We start from the raw sequence: 23,927 nt of genomic DNA, 5'->3' as shown, positions 1-23,927 counted from the left end.
TAATTTTTAGGTTACGCATTAAAACATTTTACTTGCAAGCAACTTAAATGTACTCTTGCCTCATCTGACAGCCAGCCATCTCCAGAAAGTGTCCAAAATGAAGATTCTGATCACACAAACTGATGATATAGTTTGTATGGTCCAACAACTGCTTCAATTTGCCCCGAATCCTTTGAAGACCACAATTTGTAGACTGCAACACAGAACAATATTTACAGAGAAAACACAACTATTTCCATTGTTGTCAATAATAAACACATTCAGACATGACCAGGAACGGGTCATAGCACAAACACGCAACCAAATGACCAACCGGTCAGAACTCATGACCAACAGGTCAAGTAATGACACAAACATGCAACCAAATGACCAACCGGTCAGAAGCCACGACCAACAGGTCGGAAACAGCACACTTATATTTCCGTTACTATGGCACCTTGCTCTTGAACACTATTCCAAGATGACGGGGTCTCCGGAGGGCACTGCGGAGGGATCTTTGGAGGAGATTGCGGAGAGATCTCCGGAGGGGACAGGAGTTTTGTTTTTACCTCTGGGTCTTCAGTCTTAGTCAACTGAATTTCTTTGGGTTTTCCAACAAAAGTGATAACTGACTCCCAGTGCATGTCCTGTGCAGTTGTACTGAAGGCACTACTGTGCTTTGACCGCTCAACAGCGCTGCCAGGATCCTGATGAGGGTGCGAAAGCATGATCACATCACCCCCATCCTGAAAACCCTTCATTGGCTCCCTGTCCCTCTCAGGATAGAGTACAAGGTCTCCCTTCTCACCCATCAGTGCATCTATGGACATGCCCCCCTTTACTTACAAGAACTCCTCACCCCCCATACCTCCTCACGCACACTCCGCTCTGTACACACTAACACCCTCCAAGTCCCCAGAACCAAGCTCCGTAGCATGGCTGATAGGGCCTTTTCATCTGTGGCACCAAGGCTGTGGAACGCCCCCCCTGACTACCTGAGAGCCCCACAGTCGACTGATGTTTTTTTTTAAAAAAAAAATCTAAAAACCTATCTTTTTAGAAAGACATTTAGTTGAGTATTTTTACTTTTTACTCTTTATAGTCTAGTCTTTGTATTTTATATTATTTATATTTTATAGTAGTTTTATTACACTACTCTTCTACTTTGTAGCACTTTGAGATTGCTAGAATATAAAGTGCAATACAAATACAATTTATTATTATTATTATTATTATTATTATTATTATTATTATTATTATTATCTGCATTTTCCAAAGCAGGGCCAACTTCCTTGCTCTCTACATTACTTCTTTTATATGGTTTCAGGTGACTGATATTAAATTTTGTTTTTAAGCAGTGATCCATCATTGTTTTCAACATGGCAGTCTTCCCTGAAAGTGCCTGAATGATGTAGGGTCCAGTGTAATCTGCCTCCATTCTGCCTCCTTTCCTACTTCTCTTTCACACATTAAGCAAAAACACTTCATCTCCCTCCACTAGAACTGCCAAATCTACGCGAATTTGCGTAAATTCCCTGGGCCTAACACCTACTAGCATCCCTGCTGAGAGTTTCTTGGGCCATTGTCCTCCTGCTTTTGTTGTGCAAACACACCCATTACCTGTGAGGCCTGGCACATTTGCATTTTTTTACTCAGAGCAGCTAAAATCCAAGGCAGGCTAAACCTCTGTGTGTGACATGGAAACCTTCACAAAAGTCTGCCATATCTATACCAAATATCCCACACGCTGACTGACCTGCAAATATGAAAGACACACATTCACAAAATATATGGAAGCACAAGTCTGTTTTATTTCTAAAAAAAATTGAGTGTTTCAAACTTTGCAGTGTTTGCAGACCCAGTGACCATCATCCCTGCATTTGGCGCAAGTGAATTTGTAACACTTTGCACTGGTAAACCTGCTGCGGTTTCTGTTGCAGTTCTCCTGTACCTGACACTGAGTTGTCCATACAAGTCCTGGCACAGCAGCAGCCTTCCTCTGTCCCCATAGCCTTTTGTGGCATAAATTGGCAATGGAGTTCCTTGGCTAGATGACTCAAAAATAATCTTCTTTTGCCTTCCCACCCTGTACATGCCTTGTACAGAACATAGGAATTTGCCACCACCAGGTCCAGCATGTTGTAAAATACAGCTACTGGCCACCTGCATGTTGCTGCTGTTACGGAATACATGCGCGCCATTTGCTCCAACACATTTACACCACACTATAACAGCAGAGAGAGAGAGAGAGTCATGAGTGTATTTGCTTTTTTTCTACCTTCTTTCTATATAGGCCTGTATAGTACATATCAGAAAACATTGTAGCACTGATGTAAAATTATACACACATTCACATACCTTCATGTGGTTATAGTCTGTTATCGTGTTGGGTTTCCTCTTTCTGCCTTCACAGATTGCCACATCTTGGTCCAAGGAACTCAGAACACACACAATCTTGTTTTTTTAGGTGCATAAATTGTCAAGGAGACACTGCCACTTCTAAGCACTGACGCGGAGAATTCCTCTTGCTGTGCAGTGTCCTTTGAAATTGGAGGACGTTCATACCAAACTTTATTCCCTGTGCTCAGTAGTGTTGTTTTGCGCTGAAGCAGTCTGTGTGACAGTGCCAGTGAGGTGAAGAAATTGTCCGTTGTGACATTTCTCCCGTCATCCAGAAATGGCTCCATCAGACTCATGACCATGTTCTCTGCCAGCCTCTCCCTTTTCTGGTGACTGGGGTCCTTTCCCAAGTTAGGGGACACGTTGCAGACGTATTTGGTCTCCAAATCCGTGGCCATCCAGAACTTGATCCCAAATTTGTCCGGCTTGGATGCGATATACCAAGTGACATGGAATGGATCCACATCTACTCCACGTTGTCTTTCCACCGGTGTCCCTCAGGGCTCGGTTCTTGGCCCTCTCCTATTCTCCCTCTACACTAAATCTCTTGGCGAAGTTATATCCTCACATGGCTTCTCCTACCACTGCTATGCCGATGACACTCAACTCATCCTCTCCTTCCCTCCCTCAGACACTCATGTCTCCACTAAGATCTCTACATGCTTGGCAGACATCTCATCTTGGATGACCACTCACCAGCTAAAACTCAACACTAGTAAAACTGAGCTGCTTTACATCCCGGCTGACTCATCCCCCCTCCAGGACCTTGCGATCTCTTTCGACAACTCCCTGATCCGTCCTTCGGTTTCTGCTAGAAACCTTGGAGTTACCATAGATGATCGGTTGTCATTTTCCTCACATATCGCCAGTCTTTCTCGCTCTTGTCGGTTTCTCCTCTTTAACATCAGGAGGATACGTCCATTTCTTTCCACCCAGGCTACCCAGATACTCGTCCAGTCCCTCGTCATCTCACGCCTTGACTACTGCAACTCGCTTCTAGCGGGTTTACCACTGAGCGCCATCCGTCGCCTCCAACTGATTCAGAATGCAGCTGCTCGTCTTGTTTTCAACCTTCCCAAGTTCTCCCACACCACTCCTTTGCTGCGCTCCCTCCACTGGCTTCCTGTAACTGCACGCATCAGATTCAAAACACTGATGCTCGCATACAAAGCCAAAAATTCTCTGGCACCATCCTACCTAAAGGACCTCATCACACCCCGCTCTGCACCACGATCTCTCCGATCCTCCAGCACTGCTCGACTGGTCCCACCTCCCCTCAAGGCACAAGGAAGACACGCATCTCGGCTCTTCTCTGTCCTGGCACCTAATTGGTGGAATGAACTCCCCCTAGATGTCCGAACAGCTAAATCCTTGAATGTCTTCAAGGGACGACTCAAAACTTTTCTTTTTCAGAAATACCTGACGTAGAACTTCTATATTTTTACTCGACTCTCTTTTTCTGGTGTGTGTTTTAAAAAATAAAATAAAATAAAAATTCTGCACTACTCAATGGCGTTCTCAGAGATAGTATTCGTAGCTGGGGTCCTTATTGAGCTAGCATCGGAAATTCATTGCAGAATCTCAAAGCACTTATGTAAGTCGCTCTGGCTAAGGGCGTCTGCCAAATCCTGTAAATGTAAATGTAAATATACTGCATGGACAATGAACCTTGGTCGAGAACAGCTGTACATCTATGTTCATGTGTTCTCCTGGAGTGAAACTTTCAGCACAGTTCTTGGTGAAGGCTGGCAGAAAACGTGGTCATGAGTCTGATGGAGTCATTTCTGGATGACGGGAGAAATGTCACAATGGACAATTTCTTCACCTCACTTTCACTGTCACACAGACTGCTTCACTTTACTGGGCATGGTGAATAACGTTTGCCGTGAACTTCCTCCATTGGCAAAGGACACTGCACAGGGAGAGGAATTCTCCACGTCAGTGTTTAGAATGGCGCGCATGTATTCAGTACGAGCAGCAACAAGCAAGTGGCCAGTAGCTGTGTTTTACAACATGCTGGACTTGGTGGCCGTGAATGCCTACGTTCTGTACAAAGCATCTACAGGGTGGAAAGGAAAAAGAAGATTGTTTCCGATTCTTCTAGCCAAGGAACTCCATTGCCAAATACAGGGATGATGGTCACTGGGTTTTCAAACGCTGCAAACACAGACTTTGAAAGATAGACAGACTGTGTGGGACAGTAACCACTGAGACAAAAGGCAGAAAGATGACGAAGAGATGAACCTGGAACTGAGGCACGGATACATCAATTTTTACATGAACAGCCAAACATGCAAAGCTGGAGAGATCACACAAAAACAAAATTCACTTTTGGTGTTATAATTCAGTGATGGCCAATGAAAATGAAATGACATTTTATTCTGTATGTGTATGAGCATGTCAAAAACCATGGACCATGACTTCACTCAGCTTATGACATTTATATACAAACATGCATTGGAGACTGAAGTATTAGCATTAGCATAGTTTTCATTTTATTCATTTCATTCTATTAGCAACTTTTCATTCTATTTTCACTCAATTTGTTTTATAAATAACACAGACTTGTGTTTCCATATATTTTGTGAATGTGCGTCTTTCATATTTGCAGGTCAGTCAGCGTGTGGGATATTTGGTATAGATATGGCAGACTTTTGTGAAGGTTTCCATGTCACACACAGAGGTTTAGCCTGCCTTGGATTTGAGCTGCTCTGAGTAAAAAATGCAAATGCGCCAGGCCTCACAGGTAATGGGTGTTTTTGCACAACAAAAGCAGGAGGAGGATGGGGCTGAAGACCTGCGAAAATCACAGCAGGGGTGACAAACACCTTGGGACTCTCAGCAGAGAATAAAAACTCGGTAAATCTAGTGTTAAAAGGATACATGGCCCCTTCCTTTGTCTTGATTACTCTTCGTTGACTTGCACCCCGGAAGAATAGTTTTCCATCTTTATAAAATTAATTAAAATGTTATTATACTAATAGCATTGTGATCATCATAGTAATTAATTTTAAATGTTAAATACTTACCATGAATGCTGAATTTATAAGAGTATTTTCTAAGGCTTTGCCTCTGTCCTTTATTCAGCTCTGGTGGGTAAGACTCTTTAGAAACGAAATCGAAAATCTTCTCCCACTTTTTCTCCATGGTTGTGGATATGCAATACAAAAAAAAAAAAAAAAACAATATTACTGATGGAAAGTAATATTAATGTTAGATATTACTTGACAGATCAACTAAATGGATGCTATAGAGGGCTTGTAATGGACCTTACTCCACTTACAAGAAATAACTACAGAAAACTGCAGAATAACTACGCTTTCATAAAGTACAGCTGACTTTTTCAAAGCGAACTACACTCCAACTTAATTTATACAACAGATGCACTGCAACAATAACACTAACAATATGCAATTACCATTACGGAGCCGCCTGGTCCAGGTGAGAAATAAATTCGTAATCCGTGCTCACCGTTTATAAATCCGTTCCCACGGTTTAGCAATCCGTGCCCTACTTGTTGTGCTAACTGATTTTCCTCTGTACTAGTTTTACAGTACTGGGATTAGTGCTACAATTTAAAAGAAGCGTAAAGCCCTGGAATGTTCACACCTTGACTTTGACGGAGATTACATACACATGTGTATGTACAGTCGTGCAGTAAGTGGAAGTCTCCAGAGGCACAGCTGGTCTAACAAGAAAACCTTGGAAGCTAACTGTAACTGTGCGCACGGATTGCTAAATCGTGGGAAGGTATTTGTAAACCGTGTGAACAGATTATGAATTCATTTCCAAACTGGGTCCAGGTGAGCTCTGTAACTGCTCACCTTCGATCAACAGTAGGATAAATGTATGCAATCATGCGGAACACAGCCTATTTCTGTTGTACGCATGCGCATTAACCCAGGCTGTGCCATTCTGGTAGGTATGTCGTTATGCCAGAAGACCGGGCCACCGAGTCAAAGTCCATTTCTGGTTAGACCGCTTCCGCGTTTGATACGCAGCATTTACTGTTTGTAAATGAAAGTCAAAGTATTTTAATGCTGGACTCTCCATTTTGTCAAGAAACACGGATAAGATTCTGTATTGCAAGGTAAGATTTTAGTCAATAACATGTGTGTGTGTGTGTGTGTGTGTGTGTATAGCGGCCTCACCCATTGCATGAAGTAGCTACTACATATTACATAAGATTTTAGTGAAGAGATACAACTTATAATAAATTATGCTATATTTGGGAGTGTATTGTATATATTACAGCGGATGCTATATACTGGTTCTCAAACCAGTCCTCAGACCCCAGACATACATATGTGTGTGTGTGTGTGTGTGTGTGTGCGTGCATGTATGTATGTATGTATGTATGTATACATATAAAAACACAACTATATATAGCAACCTCACCCGTTGCATGAAGTAGCTACTAGATATTATGCCTGTATGTTACTATTTACGCTTCGTGTTCATAGAGGCCCCAGCGTCAGTCATCTGCTCTAGATCGGCACAGAAATGGGGGGAGCCGCTTCTGAAATGACCCCCCCTGCGGAGTGTAAAACAAAGAGACCTGAGAGGTAAGACAGAACCTGTGTGTTTGTACTGCTTTACACACGGTCATAAAAAATAAACGTTCCAGCATTCTCGAAAGAGAGAGTAATCTGTCTTAACATAATTCACTTCCTCGAGACTTAACTGATTCAATTCCGTGGGATAGATGATTTATGTTCATCATTTATTATATTTATGAAATTTAATTTCCTTAAAGAATTTACATGTAATTGTACTCCCTGGACGCCGTCCTCTGCTGCCACCTAGCGCTGATTCTTCAATTCTTTACATCTTTATGGTGCAAAGTGATTTTCTGAATATGTGCTAAAATAAGTTTATATTTTTTTCACATCCCCCCCCCATTCAGAACATCTTATCGGTATTCAGTAGCAGTCCAGTAGCCGGTCGGCAAAAGTTTTTATTGGTAACTTGGTGAAATTTATTGTGGGGATCCCATTTAAGGCTACATTTTATATAATATGAAGCAACAACAGACAAGCCTAGTAACGGAGGCTGTAACAATGATACTAAACCTTTCATATTGGGATCTTCATTTTAGGTGAGAATTTATTTCACATTAAAGCTAAATGTAAACAAGCATGTTTGCATCAAGAACTTCACAGCATAACAAAGTACATGAAGACAGAGGAGGAGGTTAAACAGCTGAAGGTTTAATGTGACCCTGTCCACATATGGATTATATTTATGTAATAAGGATTTTTTCCTCTCACTGTCCACAGTGTCCTGATGGAGAGAGCAGGCTCACCTGCACCCAGCTGTGTTTCCATGAAGAGTGACAGGTCAATGAACCGACCAATCTTATTCAGAGAGGGACGTTTTCCTACAGATCTAAGGTAAATATACATTTAAACATTGTTTAAAACACTCAGACTTTCAGTCAAAAGACGTACAGGCACACACAAGCTTATAGAAAAAAAACTTCAACTTTCAATTTTTTTTACTTTTGCAAATCCCATTGTCTTTGAAAATTTAAACAGAAGTTTTGTCTGTCTTCTGTATAAATCACGTCAGGTTAAAGTCTGAGGATCACTGTAAAGACTGACTTCTTGTGAGCCGGAATTAGAAGGTAGATTGAAAAGTGCATTTTAAATGTCAATCCTCAGCATACAGCTGGAAAAGAGATACTGCTCTATATTGATTAAGCATGACTGGACAATAGATTGTCTTCTCTTGGGACGGATGTTTCTGCTTTGATAATAAATAGATTCTCATGATCTCTTTAGCTCTGTTCAGACTGAAGGTTCAGTTTGAACATGTTTAATGGAACAGAGCCTGTTACTAATTAGCTAGTTATCATGCGATCAGGGGGATGGTGCAGGTGAGGAAAGGATGACGATCCACAGTGCGGCTCCAACATGACAGGGGTTTATTTATAACAACGCAGACAAGAAAATAAGGGAACCACGAGGGGTCAAAAGGCTGTAACAACAAAACAGAAGGGAACAGTAGTAAAGAGCAGGGCAACCCAGGGAGCAGAACTAAGGGGAAAATAACTACACAGGAATCCAATACACACAGAAACAAAGCACAGGATCAACAGCATGTGACGAATTCAGGGAAGTGAGCTCAGGCAGGAACTAAAATACACAGATCATGGGGACTAACAAACGGCAGGTGTGAGGACTCAAAACAACCAACCAATGAGAGCAGACACTGGAAACAGGACACAGGTGGAATTAACTAACAATTAACAAACAGAACTAAAGAGCTATGAACCTGGGACCAGGGACAACACTTGTGAGAGAGAAACTGAGTAGAGGGATATTTTGTAATCAGCATTTCATATGAACTTTTTACAGCCTGTAACTTATGGGTTTGGCCACCTGCAAGCAGCCCCAACTCACTGTAGCCTTTTGTGATTTTCCTGCTCTGTCTGATAAACAGATCAACTCACATTTCTGTTCTCTAGCCTGCATTTCTGCTCAATCTAATGAACACAAAGTTCAAGCACATGTTGCTACACTAAGGTTTACGCTTAATTCTCTTAACCCTGGAAACAAGGGACAGAATAAATCCCTTTGGGGTTAAGCGAGCTGCTTTGGGAAGCAGGAGGGAAACAGGAGTGCTGCTGGGGGGGGGGGGGGGGGGGATCATGCAAAATTTGTATATTGTTATATTATTATACATTTTATTGTAATCAAAATTATTATATAAATGGTTCAGTGTGAACATTTGATCTACGTGTTTTTTTAGCAGAGGAAAATTATAAAAATTCAAGATCAGCTGGGGGTCCTTAAATTGCAGGAGCCAGTTTTGTCCCCTCCCAGATTCCACTCCTGGATAGTTATGGTAATTAAGTTGAAATCTGTTTGAAATCATGCTAACGGTTTACAAGAAGTAGCTAGTGAATGTCATTGAGTGACTGGGAGCTACATGCCAAACCGTCTCTCCTGGCTGCTACCTGCTGTGTCTTTGTGCTGCCACTAGGTGTCACTGCTTCTCTTATACTGTCATAAACAAGCTGATGTCATGAAGCCAAACTAATGAAATAAGCTCAGAATGTGGATGGCAGTTACATCTGTTTAAAAAAAAATGTAACAGTTGGACATTTGTGTTTTATTCACAGAGACCGAGTGAATAGAATGAATAAAAGAGACTTATCATCCATCTTCAAGGTGTGCATTTATTAGTGAATTATATTTTATCTAAATTGACATATATCTTCTACAGATGTACAATAAGTAGTTCATCCTATCAAAGAGATGATATTTACAACTAATGCTGTGTTCCATTTACCTCAGATGTCAGAAGTCGTAGCTGAGAATGACATCACACCCAAGTTACCCTCATTCCAGTTCAGCAAGTCGGAAAGCCATTTAGCAAAACCAGGGACTTTTTTCAAAGAGCAGGATTTCTTGCTTAGCTAGATAACTTCTTGTATTTAATGTGCCCCAATTTAAATGGTCTTCATCTACATTCAGTTATATTTAGCCCAGACTACCTTAAATCTGACAAGTTATCCGGCTAAGAAAGAAATCCTGCTTTCTGAAACAGGCCCCAGATCTAGCCAGGTTAATTGTTAGTCATTGTTAGCAATACCAGTTGATAACAACACATTACAGTACATGATGTTTTGCACATAAAAAAACCATAGCAACAGAAAGTGATGTGTACAACCATAATACATAACTGCTAATAAACACTATAAAACTACAGCTTTAACTTCTGTTGATAAAGGGCACAGCCATTTTGATTTCGGAGGTCGAGGTTGTGTAGATTCCCCCGACCTCACGAGTTGGAATTCTGACTTCAGGGGGGTGTTCCAGGTGAAATTTCACACTAGAAACTCAAAATTGCCAAATTACAAGTTGAAATGGAATGCAGCATAATTCACAAATTAAGTTATAAAAAGATACAGTGACAAGAGTGATAATAATTATACTGTAACTTTTCATTTCAGTTACTGGAGAAAAAAGCTCAAATGTTTCTGAAGGATGAGCTGATGAAATTCAAAAGGTACCTGGATCAGAATGACCCAGAATGCTCTGAGCCTCAGCTGGAGGAGGACAATGACCTGGACAGTGATGGTCAGATGCAGAAGACCTGTGGTAGAGAGGGAGCTCTGAAGATCACACTGTACATCCTGAGGACCATGGAGCAAAATGATCTTGCTGACATGCTGGAGAAGAGTAAGAGCTGTACCTCATTCAGTGTGTTTGCTTTGCCAAAGAGAAAGTTTATGAAAAAATGTGTTTACATTTCAGTTTATCATTTATTCAAGTTCATTTAATTTGACTTAAATGAGTAAAAAAATGTTTTTTGAAAAGCTCTCATTTCATTTCAGGGCATCTTCTGTCGCAGTGTCAGCACACAATGAAATGTAATCTGAAGAAGAAATTTGAGTGTGTATTTGAAGGGAAAGCTAAGGAAGGACAGCCAACACTTCTCAAAGAGATTTACACAGAACTCTACATAACTGAAGGGGGAGCTGGAGGAGTCAGTGATGAACATGAAGTGAGACAGATTGAAACAGCATCCAAGAAAAGGGGAACAGAAGATACTACAGTCAAGTGCAATGATATATTTAAACCCTTATATGGGCGTGTGACACCTATCAGAACTGTACTCACAAAAGGGGTCGCAGGTATCGGGAAAACAGTCTCTGTGCAGAAAGTTATTCTTGACTGGGCAGAAGGAAAAGCAAACCAGGATGTTCCCTTCATATTTGCTCTTCCTTTCCGGGACCTGAACTTGATTAAGCATGAATACAGTCTGATTGATCTGCTTCACCACTTTGTCCCAGACCTGAAATCACTTGAATCCACTGAGCTGTGTAGGTACAAAGTTTTGTTGATCTTTGATGGTCTGGATGAGTGTCGCCTTCCTCTAGATTTTCAAAAGAATGAGAGTTGGTTTGATGTAACAAAGAAAGCATCACTGGATATGCTGTTGACTAACCTCATTAAGGGGAATCTGCTTCCATCTGCTCTCCTCTGGATAACCTCCCGGCCAGCAGCAGCCAATCAGATACCTCCTGAGTGTGTCCACCAGGTGACAGAGATACGAGGGTTCAGTGATGCCCAGAAGGAGGAGTATTTCAGGAAGAGATTTAGTGATCAGAGCCTGGCTAACAGGATTATCAAACATGTGAAATCATCAAGGAGCCTCTTCATCATGTGCCACATACCTGTGTTCTGCTGGATTTCAGCCACTGTCCTTGAAAGGCTTTTTAGTGAGACTGAGAAAGGAGAAATTCCAAAGACTCTGACTGAAATGTACACACACTTCCTGATCTTCCAGCTGAGCTTAAAAAATGACAAGTATATGAAAAACTATGAAACCAAGCTTAACGAATACAGCAAGGAATTCCTTTTGAAACTTGGTAAACTGGCTTTTGACAACCTTGAGAAAGGCAATCTCATATTTTATAAGCAAGATCTGACAGAGAATGGTGTTGATGTCACAGAGGCTTCAGTTTACTCTGGAGTGTGTACAGAAGTCTTTAAAGAGGAGTATGGGTTGTACCAGGAGAAGGTGTACTGCTTTGTGCATCTGAGCATCCAGGAGTATCTCGCTGCTTTATATGTGTTTCTGTCAACCTCATCAGCTGACCTGCAGAAGACTGCAGTGGATCAGGCATTAAAGAGCAAGAATGGGCACTTGGACCTCTACCTCCGCTTCCTCCTTGGCCTCTCAACAGACTCCAGTAAGATTCTGTTACAAAAACTACTGGAAGAGACAAGACCCAGCTCACATAACATTAAGGAAACAGCCCAGTACATCAAGGAGAAAATTCAGGAGAATTTATCTGCAGAAAGGACCATCAACCTGTTCCACTGTCTGAATGAACTAGGTGACAATTCTCTAATAGAGGAAGTACAAAGATCCCTGAGTTCAGGAAGCCTTTCAGCAGCAGACCTCTCACCTGCACAGTGGTCAGCTCTGGCCTTTGTGTTACTGATGTCAGATAAGGAGCTGGATGTGTTTGATCTGAAGAAATACATCAGATCAGATGAAGGTCTTCAGAGGCTGCTGCCTGTGATCAAGAAATCTAGGACAGCTCTGTAAGTGATCTTACATACGTCTGTTGCTAAAGAAGTACAGATGTTATTCATGATACTGCTTTTGTATCTTATCAGAATAATTAGAGTGTATTTATACAGACACCCAGAAATTCCTTTTCATTCTGGGTACTACAGGATATGTATATTTTTTAACATTCTTGGTACAGTGTGTGGTTCAGTGGGTTTGGACTCTGTGCCTGTGGTCAGAAGGTCACCGGTTTAAATACCTGGCCGGCAGAGTGATGCTGGTTTTGGGCCCTTAAGCAAGGCCCTTACCCCCCAGCTTCAGGGGGCTGGCTGCTGGCCAACCCTGCACTCTGAGCTCTATGTGTGTGTCAGAGAGAGCAAGATCAGAGAGGCGACAGCACTATTTTACCAGGGGGATGAATAAAGTATCGCTATTTCATCCCTATCTGACAGGATTGATAATTGTCTGATTAGTGTTTTGGAAATTTAACAGGTTCTCAGTTACAGCAAAACAAAAAAGAAGGATTTCAGTCATCAAAGTGTCAGCAATTCAAAAGTCATATAAAAATATAATTAAAATAACTTAAGCTCTTCTTGACATTGAAATCTCACCTAAATATGTAGACTTACACATATCAGAGGCATAACTGAACCCAAAACCCTGGAACCCCTGGGTCGGCTGTAGTGCTGATCACTGAGCCCCAGCGCTGCTCAGAGCTTTATAAAAATACTTATGCATATATTACAGAGTCTCAGGGTAACTCACCCTGTAAGGTCATTAAACAGCAGGTGCATCTCAGCTGGGGAGTGTCAAGTAAAAACTATTTGTGTTTCTGACTATTACAAGGAAACAACAAAATAACTGATATTTCAGCTATATGCTACATGTGTTATTGTACTAAAAATGTTTATTTCGGTATTTTATTTGATATACCTGTATGTATGTATTTATATCTTAACACGTTTCCTTTTCCAGGCTGGACAGCTGTAGACTCACAGAGACATGCTGTGAAGTTTTGACTTCAGCTCTCAGATCAAACTCCTCTCAGCTGAGAGAGCTGGACCTGAGTGACAATGACCTGCAGGATTCAGGGATGAAGCTGCTCTCTGCTGGACTGAGGGATTCACACTGTACACTGGAAATACTGAGGTCAATATCACTGCGTATTCCACACTGTAATGTGTAATTGCTGAAAGCTTTATTGAAGTTGTCACATTTACATAAAAGTAATACTCATAGTGGTGAGGTGTTTTTATTTATTGGAGAGATATTGTCTGTCTCTCTGCAGGCTGTCAGGCTGTAGAGTCACAGAAGAAGGCTGTTCTTCCCTGACTTCAGCTCTCAGATCAAACCCCTCACACCTGAGAGAGCTGGACCTGAGTGACAATGACCTGCAGGATTCAGGGGTGAAGCTGCTCTCTGCTGGATTGGGGGATTCACACTGTACACTGGAGATACTGAGGTCAATATTACTGTGTATTCCACACTGTATTGTGTAATTGCTGAAAGCTTTATTGAGGTCGTCATATTTACTTAAAAGTAATACTCATAGTGGTGAGGTGTTTTATTTATTGGAGAGATACTGTCTGTCTCTCTGCAGGCTGTCAGGCTGTAGAGTCACAGAAGAAGGCTGTTCTTCCCTGACTTCAGCTCTCAGATCAAACCCCTCACACCTGAGAGAGCTGGACCTGAGTGACAATGACCTGCAGGATTCAGGGGTGAAGCTGCTCTCTGCTGGACTGGGGGATTCACACTGTACACTGGAGATACTGAGGTCAATATTACTGTGTATTCCACACTGTATTGTGTAATTGCTGAAAGCTTTATTGAGGTCGTCATATTTACTTAAAAGTAATACTCATAGTGGTGAGGTGTTTTATTTATTGGAGAGATACTGTCTTTCTCTCTGCAGGCTGTCAGGCTGTAGAGTCACAGAAGAAGGCTGTTCTTCCCTGGCTTCAGCTCTGAGATCAAACCCCTCACACCTGAGAGAGCTGGACCTGAGCTACAATCACCCAGGAGACTCAGGAGTGAAGCTGCTCTCTGCTCTACTGGAGGATCCCAGCTGTAAACTGGTGAAACTGAAGTGAGTACAGAATGTGTGTCTGTCCTGCTATAAACTCGTGTATGTGGAGAAAATGCAACAATCAAATAAATGGATGCAGCAGTACTATGTCATTCTGCTTCTGCTATAGTGTGGACCACAGTGGAGAGTGCAGGACCAGACCAGGGATCCATAAATGTAAGTTTGTTTGCATGTTTTTATTCTTAACACTGTCAGTACTACTTTATTAAAGTATTCACACAAAATTATTGTGATGTGTGTCTGCCTATTTTGTTTTTCAATTTTTGGGTTTAACGATGACGACTTTCTTAAATAACAATGGGAGTCTGGGAACTTCTGTAGTAGTACTGTTTTGAGATTTGTTAGTATTGTCCTAAGACAGCACCCGTAATCTCCCCAGACTGGCTGTGACACTGAACGTCTCCTCAGTCTGCACTAGTGATGGGAATTTCGGCTCTTTTTAGTGAGTCGGATCATTTGGCTCAGCTCACCAAGAAGAGTCGGCTCTTCCGGCTCCCAAATGACTCATTTTATTACTTCTGCTTCAGCCAGATTCAGTGCTGTTTTGACCCATGGTTGATATGTGTACTAAACATTATAATTTCCTCAATACCATAATTTTACATTATGGTTGGTATAAAAAGATATTGAACATTATATAAGTGGAAAATCTGTTTTTGTCCTTGATCTATTAATTACAGTCAAATAACATAAATACCAAATCACAATTAAAAAGTAATAAATAAATTACAACGTGCAAAACACCAGCATCCAACAGTTTTAGGTTCTATCCCCTATAACAACTATCTACCACCTTTCTAACAGTGTAACATTTTAACATTTTCTTTGGCGCAGAAAGGCTAAGTGCCTCAGCTTAGACGGGCTGATCCGCCTTCTGGCAGTAGCAGGCACGCTAGCCTGTCTTTTTCCTTCCATCTGAAGTGTTGGATGCGCAGTTCTGTGAAGTGTCTGTGAAGGTTGTTTGTGGATCCTGCTCGAAATGACAGCTTCATCTTGCAAACTGTGCATCTGCCTTTGAGTTATCATAGCTATTAAAATGCATCCAAATGCCGCTTCGCGTGTCCGACTATCACTCATCTTGCGTATTATTCGCGCACCACACTCCCTCTTTCTCTCCTCCTCTCCCTCCCTCGTGCTCTGTACCTGTACACCGTCAGCACGTGCATCGCCGCCGCCACCCCCCCCCCCCCCGGTCTGACTCATCACGTGATCGGTCGCGCGGCTCACGTCATTAACACAAACTTCAGTCACGGTCAGAGCCGCATGGAGCGCTGACCCGCAGAGACGTTTTGCTCTATAAAAATGTCTCTCGGTCCGGATCCGGATCTTTTGAGCGGCTCGTTCGCGACCGACACATCACTAGTCGGCGCTGCACGCTGCTGGAGGGGGGTATGTGTCCGAAGGAGTTTGAAGGAAGTTCTTATTTTGAAGTTAAGACAAATTAACTTCTAGTGGCACATTTTGTGGTACAATTTCATGTTTAACATGTTTTATTGATGCTGTTTATAATTTTATGTACCTGTAATTAAGGCTATTAATTTAGCACGCGCAGCATTTTGGCGCATCTTCCCGCCACGTCGCGCGGCGTCCGACATTTCCTGAGGTATTTTACATACTTGAATTCCTGCTTCGTTTTTATATTTTATGCATCGTACAGAATAATAGCTTTCAGGCTAAAGTGCAGTTGGGTCCCCAGCGAGTCTCTCAGCGCGGCGTGTCTCACAGCGCAGGGGGCAGCCGGAGCGCCGCAGACTCGGGCGGCTACATGAGTATATTGGGAATAAAATGTGTGTATTGGAGCGAGTTCTGTGTTAGTGAGTGTGTGAGGTGTGACAGTGATAATGATGGAGATGCTGGGCTTCGTCGTGGGATTAATCGCTCTTCCTCTTGCCTACAGACTCCTGCCAGCTGACGCTGGATCCCAACACAGCAAACAGATACCTGTCTCTGTCAGAGGGGAACAGGAAGGTAACAGGGGGGGCAGAGCAGCCATATCCTGATCATCCAGAGAGATTTGACATCTGGCCCCAAGTTCTGTGCAGAGAGAGTCTGACTGGTCGCTGTTACTGGGAGGCTGAGTGGAGTGGAAATGGAGTCTGGATGGGAGTGACTTATAAAGGAATCAGGAGGAAAGGAGACAGTGCTGACTGTGGGCTTGGAGCCAATGACAAATCATGGATGCTGCGCTGCTCTCCTGACAGTTACTCTGTCTGTCACAATAATAAACAGACTGTCATACCCATAAAGCCCTCAGGCTCCCGCAGAGTAGGAGTGTATCTGGACTGGGTGGCTGGTACTCTGTCCTTCTACAGAGTCTCCTCTGATGGACTGACCCTCCTGTACAGCTTCACCTCCTCATTCACTGAGCCCCTCTATCCAGGGTTTTATGTTTATCCAAACTCCCCCGTGTCGCTGTGCATGCTGGGATAGCTCACTGTGTGCTGGAGGAATCATTTTTACCTTATCAGAGTGTCACATGTCGCTGCTTCTCCACGGCAAAAAGGTAAAATCTCTGCTTTATAACCAGTATAACCATTTTTATTCTGTCTGAAGTGTGACGTATGTTAGACAGAAATAAATGAATGTTTGTTCAGTTTGCCAAACTCATGCAAAATGACTGTTTTTCTCAGAATTTTGTTCTATGTTGTCTGTTAATGCACCAATAATGGCAGAACAAATTCATAGTACTTGCAGTTGTACCAAAAGAGTGAATTCTGATTCTGAATAAAATAAAATGTAATGAAATGTAAGTGGGGAGGCCTTTTCTCTCCCCTGTATATGTACATTTTATATATTTCTGTCTGTATATTGTATTTTCTGCCTGTACATTCATAATAAAAGCTTCCTATTCTCGCATATTAATGTCCTGGTTCAGCGCTGCTCAAAGCATAAGTGAGGTAACTGAGTAACGTAAAACATAATATAATTAAACAAATACACTTTACTGTAATTTCACTAACACGATTAAATTAAATCAGCATATATAATAACCATGTAAAAGGAGACGGGAGACATAACAGCGAAAGCAAAAAATATCCGTAGAGTTAAAAACAAAAGTTATAAATCAGTAATACACGTTAGAATAAATGATCAAAATACAACAAACGAATAAAAATTTCCTAACTAAACCTGTGAACTGCTACACCTGACAATCGACAAGCTAATTAGCAAACGGCGTCTGACCCCCTTTAAAACACGGGAAAAGAGTCATTAAAAGCCGAACTTAGTCCTTACAACTAAGTAAATAACTGCACAAGTAATTAACACTATAACGCCACATGTATCATATTTGATACCAATATTTCTAAGACCTCTACGTCAGTAATAGGATTACCATCCATCCATCCATTTTCCAAACCGCTTATCCTACTGGGTCGCGGGGGGTCCGGAGCCTATCCCGGAAGCAATGGGCACGAGGCAGGGAACAATCCAGGACTGGGGGCCAGCCCATCTAATAGGATTACCCTTTTCCTCAAAAACCAGTTGTATATAATCCTATTCCTTTATTCTGCCCTCTGGTGGATGACCTATGTACTGCAGGTGGAAAACGTCTTTTTTCAAGAATCGAAGACGGCTGCATGCAGGTTGTAGCCGGCAGGATTTTCACAGGATAAAAGTCCTATTTTTGGAGCAGTTACAGTAAGCGCAATGTGGAGAAAATGAATTATATTTCAAAATGAGCATTTATTAATGTGATCTAACTCACAATAACTTAATATATCATGAAATATTTTACAGAAAAACGTGGTGAAACTGTGTATTAAATATGATACTACGGGTATGTGGATATATTATATTTTGTTAGTGCATAAGGTGTTGTTTTAGTCAATTTCTTGATTAAATTTGTACTGTTTGCCATAATACAAACAACAATTAATATATTACTCAATTTAAGCTTGATTATTTCTTCTAGTATTCATTTTCAGAATTTGACATTTATGCTATTTGATAATAGTCAATATATAGTTTGTAAATGTAACGATGTATATTGTGTGTATGATTCTGATTTGTACATTTAGATGGCAAAAAGTACAGTGTAGAAGATGTCTTGAATATACTAATTGATGGAAATTCAAGTGACCTGGAGCAGTTAGGGGAGGAAGATGATGACAGTAGTGAAGAAAGGAGTCCTAAGGGAGTGACTAATGAAGAGGGATCAGATAGTAGTGATGAAGATATGAGAGATGAAAGTGTAGCAGAATCAGACACCAGCACAGTCAAAACAAAGCAGGACAGATCAGTCAGCAAAGGGCAAAGTGACACAGAAAGAGTTCAGGTGGACACTTTGGTGGAACACAGGTGGAACATTTGAACCTCCAGATGTTGAGTTTGATGGATATATTGAGGACGTCTCTGTAGAAAGGTCAGAACGGACTCCATACTTGTATTTCAGTCAGTTTTTTACTGATTAAATGATTCAGGAGACTCTGCTGTGCCTCTTGATGTGAGAAAGGATGGCGTTGACCATTTGCCAACATGGGAAACAAGGCAGAGATGCAGGCACTGACCTGGAAGTCACTTCTCACGTGTCTACTGTGCAAAATGCAAAGTCAACCTTTGTCTAAACAAAGACAGAAATTGCTTTGGCCCTGTAAAACATGTGTAAGTGTGCCAATTGTTTTCTAAAGGCACAGAAAATGTATCTTGTTGGTTGACAAAATGTGTGAAATATGATACAAAAATGGCATTGTTAAAAACATCCAATAAACTGTTTAGCCTTTAATTAGAATTTTCTGGCTATTACTTAATAATTCAAGTTCTACATGGTTAAAAATACAATGTAAGAGATTTTTACTTCTCATAACATTCATACCGTTTAACTTCAGACGGCTGAACCTCACGTCCGCCCCCTACTGCCGCCCTGAGGTAACTGCGGGTTTCCCGTCGGTCGCAGCACGTGAGGCGCTGCGGTCTCTCAGTTAACGTCCCCATCACAACACGTCAGATATGGTTAACAGATACAGTCATTATTTAACGTACAATAAAACATTAACCTGATAGTAAAATTGTCTAAAATAAAAGTTAAAAAACATGCATATTTAGCAACAACGAGAATGGACAGTTAAGTTGATTTGTTATTCTGACTGCAGCCTTTCTATGTTTCCTTAAGACTAATGTGGGTAGCATTCTGATTTCACTACATGCCTGATCATCTATGCTGCACTACATGTGATTCCAAAAGACCAAATGATTTACTTTATAATTTGGTTTAAATTTCTTCTTTTTAAGCCATGCAATTTAGGAATAAGAATATCAGATGCAATGAGTCCCACAAAACACTCACAGTGGCTTTGCAGTAATACAGATATACCCCTGAACACAGAGGAAAGGTGGATTCTTACTCTGACGTCCTTCTCCTTCCTCTGGTGATCAGCTATTGGCCTCTTGCAAAATGATATCAGTTACATCACTGATACGCTGAGCATCTAAATAATAATTTATTTTGTTTCCAAACTTTTCACCCTGCAAAGATATTTCTTGTCATTCTCAAACAAATGCATATGTACATATGTAAATAAATAATAAGTAAACATTTAAATGGCACCCAAAAATTTATTTCAAAGTATTTGATAATATTTGCTTAATTCATTTTTATATTAATATTGAATTGGGAATATGTTTATTCTGGTCTTTAAGTTTAGGGAGGGGCTGTGTCTACTCTGAGAGTGGGGGGGGGGGCAGATTTCACTTTGCGGGGGTAAATGTCAGAAGGGGTGAGTGTGGTCAGGCAATATTTAATCCACTTTATTTCACTTTCCGTGACTGTTTGTGGAATGTTTTCATATTTCAAGGTCGATTTAATTTGCATAGTTGATTCATTCATTAACTTTGCTTGGAATAATAAAACACAGTAGTGTAGTATAAGTCTCATATTCAAAATGGCCACCGTCTTGTTCAGATAAGAGTCCCATACACATGGAGCACTTTGAGCAGAGGGAGGACGCCGCCATTTAGGAGATATCAAAGAACAAACTGCCCTGGCTCAGAAAAAGGAGGGAAAACAGGGGAAGCTGATGATTCTCCCTCAGCATCGCAAGGTGGAGAAACGAGGATGCAGGAGAGGATTCCCATCCTGGGCAGCATATTGCAGGGCGGGGCGACGACCCCCAGCTCCTCAGGCAGCAGCAAGCTGGGGGGCCCCGTGTGTGAAAATGCCCCTTGTTCTACACCCTCTGTAATGTTTGTATTCTTCCGTTTTCATGCCTGTCGCATGATAGAAATATCATCCACACTCCCACTGACTCACTGTAAATTCTCTAGGGTAGGAAAATTAGCTCAAGTAAATTTTAATGTCTCCACCAATATGTAGGGAAATTAATTACATTTTAATAAAATATTATTTAATGATGATTATCAACTAATTGTTACACTGAATGGTTGGTTCCTTCAAACTCAATTGCAGAATCCCTGTGAGTCTGTTAATGTAAGACTTAAATGGGATTCAATAATTATCAGTATAGCTTACTAACCTGGGTTAGAATGTTCGTCCACCGAGCTACATCACCAGGTAATGTAAACGACTGGTAGGGAAGCTGCTCTCACGGCCATTGAGAGAGAGTGTCGTGATATTTCAGCCGATTTGAGGTTTCGGAGCTTAGGAGCCAGATTGCACAGTCAGTGACTATAGTGAGGACTCAATGAACGGAGGCTGAAGTTGTATAAAAGGCATGTATTTATTTCTACCTAATACTGTACTAACGTAAGACAGACATTGACTTAACAAATAACAAACACAAATTAATGGAATGATCTGCTTTCCAGGATTGATAATATATACCTTGATTCAGTCTTTTAACACAGAATAGTACAAGACAAATAAGTGCTAACGGACCATATAGATCAAATAAGAGCCAACAGAGGAATGTAAAAGCGGGGGGGGTGTTAAATAAAGAAAGAAAAAACCTCTGATAGTTAGGAGGCCCACTGAGATACCTGTTGACATTATTTACATTATTTATTTTTCACGATTCCTCTGATTTAACCATGAGAGCTTGTATGCAGGGGTAGCTGTACATATATATTTATCCATATTTATATAATGGTTCAAGTGAGAAGGGTAAGATAGGTGATACTCTGTGAAACACAGTTATAAGGGCGGCACACAAAACACTAAGACTGTCTAAGGACACAGACAGACATAACCTATATGGATACTGAGACTAGCAATAATAAGTAAACCCACATACAGGGTATATACAGGCCAAACTTAAAAGAGAACTTTCTTCAGGGTGTTGGGTGAGTCTGTGGTTTGTAGGACAGGATGGAAAGGGGAGGGGGGTTGTGTGCCAAGTTGAGGGACCCCTACCCTTGAGGTCCATTCTACCGCCCGTAGGTCCCTAATTCTTTGGGCCATAAAAGCTGGAATGCTGACCTCCCTTGTTATCTGTGTGTGTGTGTGTGTGTGTGTGTGTCTGTGATCCTACACTGGAGAATTTCCTGCTCCATTCACACATGGGGGTCAATGGGGGTTAATCAGAAATTACCCCGAATTTATATTAAGTAGCATATAGGATAAACTCCTTTTACCATCCAGTACGACTGATTCAGACATTTGTGTTCACATGTACAGCCCCTCTGGGGAATGTGAAGAACAGTCTGGGTGACAGTGCATGTCTGAACGGGGCGAAAGTGATAGAAACACAAAGTCATAGATAAATCAGTCTAAACTAAACCAGGTTCACAAGGATGACTGATATTTCTTTAGTGAACATTCAGAAATCATTTGCTAACCCTGCACACTGGAAGCTCCCAGCCCAGACCAGCACACATCTTCGTGTCTAATGTTCACAGGGAGAGAAGCCTGGATGGCTGTTCATACTGACTTGCTCTATGACAGACTGCAGAGGGCGCTGTGCTGCCATTTATTCCAGTTCATTGAATAATACGATGGCTTGTCATCTCTCTGTCTGACACAGTTCGGCCAATCAAAGGCAGGCTTTCCTAGAGACTGACCGAGAGAATGACTCCAGCAGTGAAGGCTGAGCTGACCCTGTTATCTGGCCTGATTAACAACCTGAGAAAGACTGATGTAGGTTTGACTGTAAGAGAGATTTACCAGCATATGATAATAAGGTGAGATCAGATCCAATAAGTGAGCAGAGTTAAATCTCTCTTACTAACATTAAACCTCATGAGCCTGTGTGGAAGGTGCAGGAGCTGTTGGGCCATTTTAAACACAAGGTCAGCATGTTGGGGGAATGACATGCAGGCGTCCATAACTGTGCCCAGGTGTTTAAATGCCTCAGCCTGCTCTGCCTACTGGCCACCCAGACTAAAGGCTGATTTATACTTCTGTGTACAACCTACACCATCAGTACCTTTTCCAAAAAAACACTGAGTAGATTAATTTCCGTTTTGTTCAGTTTTTATTTTTGTGAGAGTAGGAGGAGCTTCCTGCTTCTCAGGCTGCAGTAGGTGTGGTTTGGACTGAGGAAGTCACTACTTAAAGACTTCCTGAATCTTACTGAATCTTTTGACCTGTAATAGGTCCAACTTAAGAACATGGCCGTACTTTAGACCTTGTACTATCATATGGTCTGTCTGTTTTCAATATGACGGTTCGCGAGGCCGATTTCTCTGATCATTCCCCCATCCTGATCGATAGTTATCTTCCATGTTCTGCCCCTAAGTCTTGTGCGGCTCCCAATGTTTCCCACAGATGAAGCCTTCTACTGCTACCAAATTTGTAACTGCATTTAATGATGCTGTTGGGCCGAGTTTAGAGAATATTCACTGTACTGATATGGAGGAGCTAACTTCACGTTTGTACTCCACTTGCCAGGATATTTTAGATGTCATTGCCTCTCTTAAAGTTTGTCCTTCTAAGCCAAAATCGATGCCATGGCTGAATGATATTACTCAAGCTGTCATAGAAGGACAGAGTTCCTGTCCCGTGATCCAGGTAGACTTCTGTCTTACAAGGGGGGGGGGGGGGGGGCAGATATAATAGTGTCATCATTACTGTGCCAGAGTGTGTAACTAGAGGGATCACAATACAAACACCAGGATTTGTTATTGCATCCAAGCCCACTGTCATTACTCCATCCTGTCCTGCTGATCCCTTTATATGTGACGGCTACAGTACAGTATACCAATCAAACACCTGCTCCACTCATCCTCTGTGTGCATGTGGCAGCATGTGCATTTTAAAAGAGTGATGTGTAAAGTGTAGAGGTGTAAAGTCACAGTAAAGTCACGGTTCACAGTTCAGGTGTGTGTGTGTGGGGGGGTGGGAGGGCAGGCCACGTGTTGAGGAGTCTGACGGCTTGTGGGAAGGAACTGTCTCACAGTCTGGTCAATCGGGCTTTGATTCTGCGGTAGCATCTGCCAGATGGGAGCAGCATGAAGAGTCCATGTGAGGGGTGGGAGGAGTCCAGCACAATGCGGGAGGCCTTTCTGATGCAGCACTTGTGGAAGATCTCCTGCAGTG

The 23,927-nt window shown here is 41.7% G+C and overlaps 2 protein-coding genes and 1 long non-coding RNA gene across 3 annotated transcripts in view; 2 read left to right on the top strand and 1 right to left on the bottom strand.

Moving 5' to 3' along the window:
* The window catches only part of LOC125739643 (GTPase IMAP family member 4), a 386,756-nt gene that overhangs the window by 2,153 nt on the left and 360,676 nt on the right, over positions 1 to 23,927 (bottom strand). The window lies entirely within an intron of this gene.
* LOC125739605 (NACHT, LRR and PYD domains-containing protein 12-like) overlaps positions 1 to 23,927 on the top strand; it is a 728,681-nt gene that overhangs the window by 652,828 nt on the left and 51,926 nt on the right. The window contains exons 15-17 of the mRNA XM_049009881.1: positions 13,700 to 13,873; positions 14,012 to 14,185; positions 14,324 to 14,497. Of these exons, the coding sequence (XP_048865838.1) occupies positions 13,700 to 13,873; positions 14,012 to 14,185; positions 14,324 to 14,497 (522 nt within the window). The remainder of the gene's footprint in view (positions 1 to 13,699; positions 13,874 to 14,011; positions 14,186 to 14,323; positions 14,498 to 23,927) is intronic.
* Positions 6,417 to 7,753, top strand: LOC125739658 (uncharacterized). Its single transcript, XR_007397223.1, has 3 exons — positions 6,417 to 6,469; positions 6,843 to 6,944; positions 7,659 to 7,753. It is a non-coding gene; the product is annotated as an uncharacterized LOC125739658 (long non-coding RNA).

Source organism: Brienomyrus brachyistius, chromosome 4, assembly GCF_023856365.1.
Source record: "Brienomyrus brachyistius isolate T26 chromosome 4, BBRACH_0.4, whole genome shotgun sequence".
NCBI lineage: Eukaryota > Metazoa > Chordata > Actinopteri > Osteoglossiformes > Mormyridae > Brienomyrus > Brienomyrus brachyistius.
Note: the sequence above shows the minus strand (reverse complement) of the source record. Positions and strands in the feature narration are given on the sequence as shown.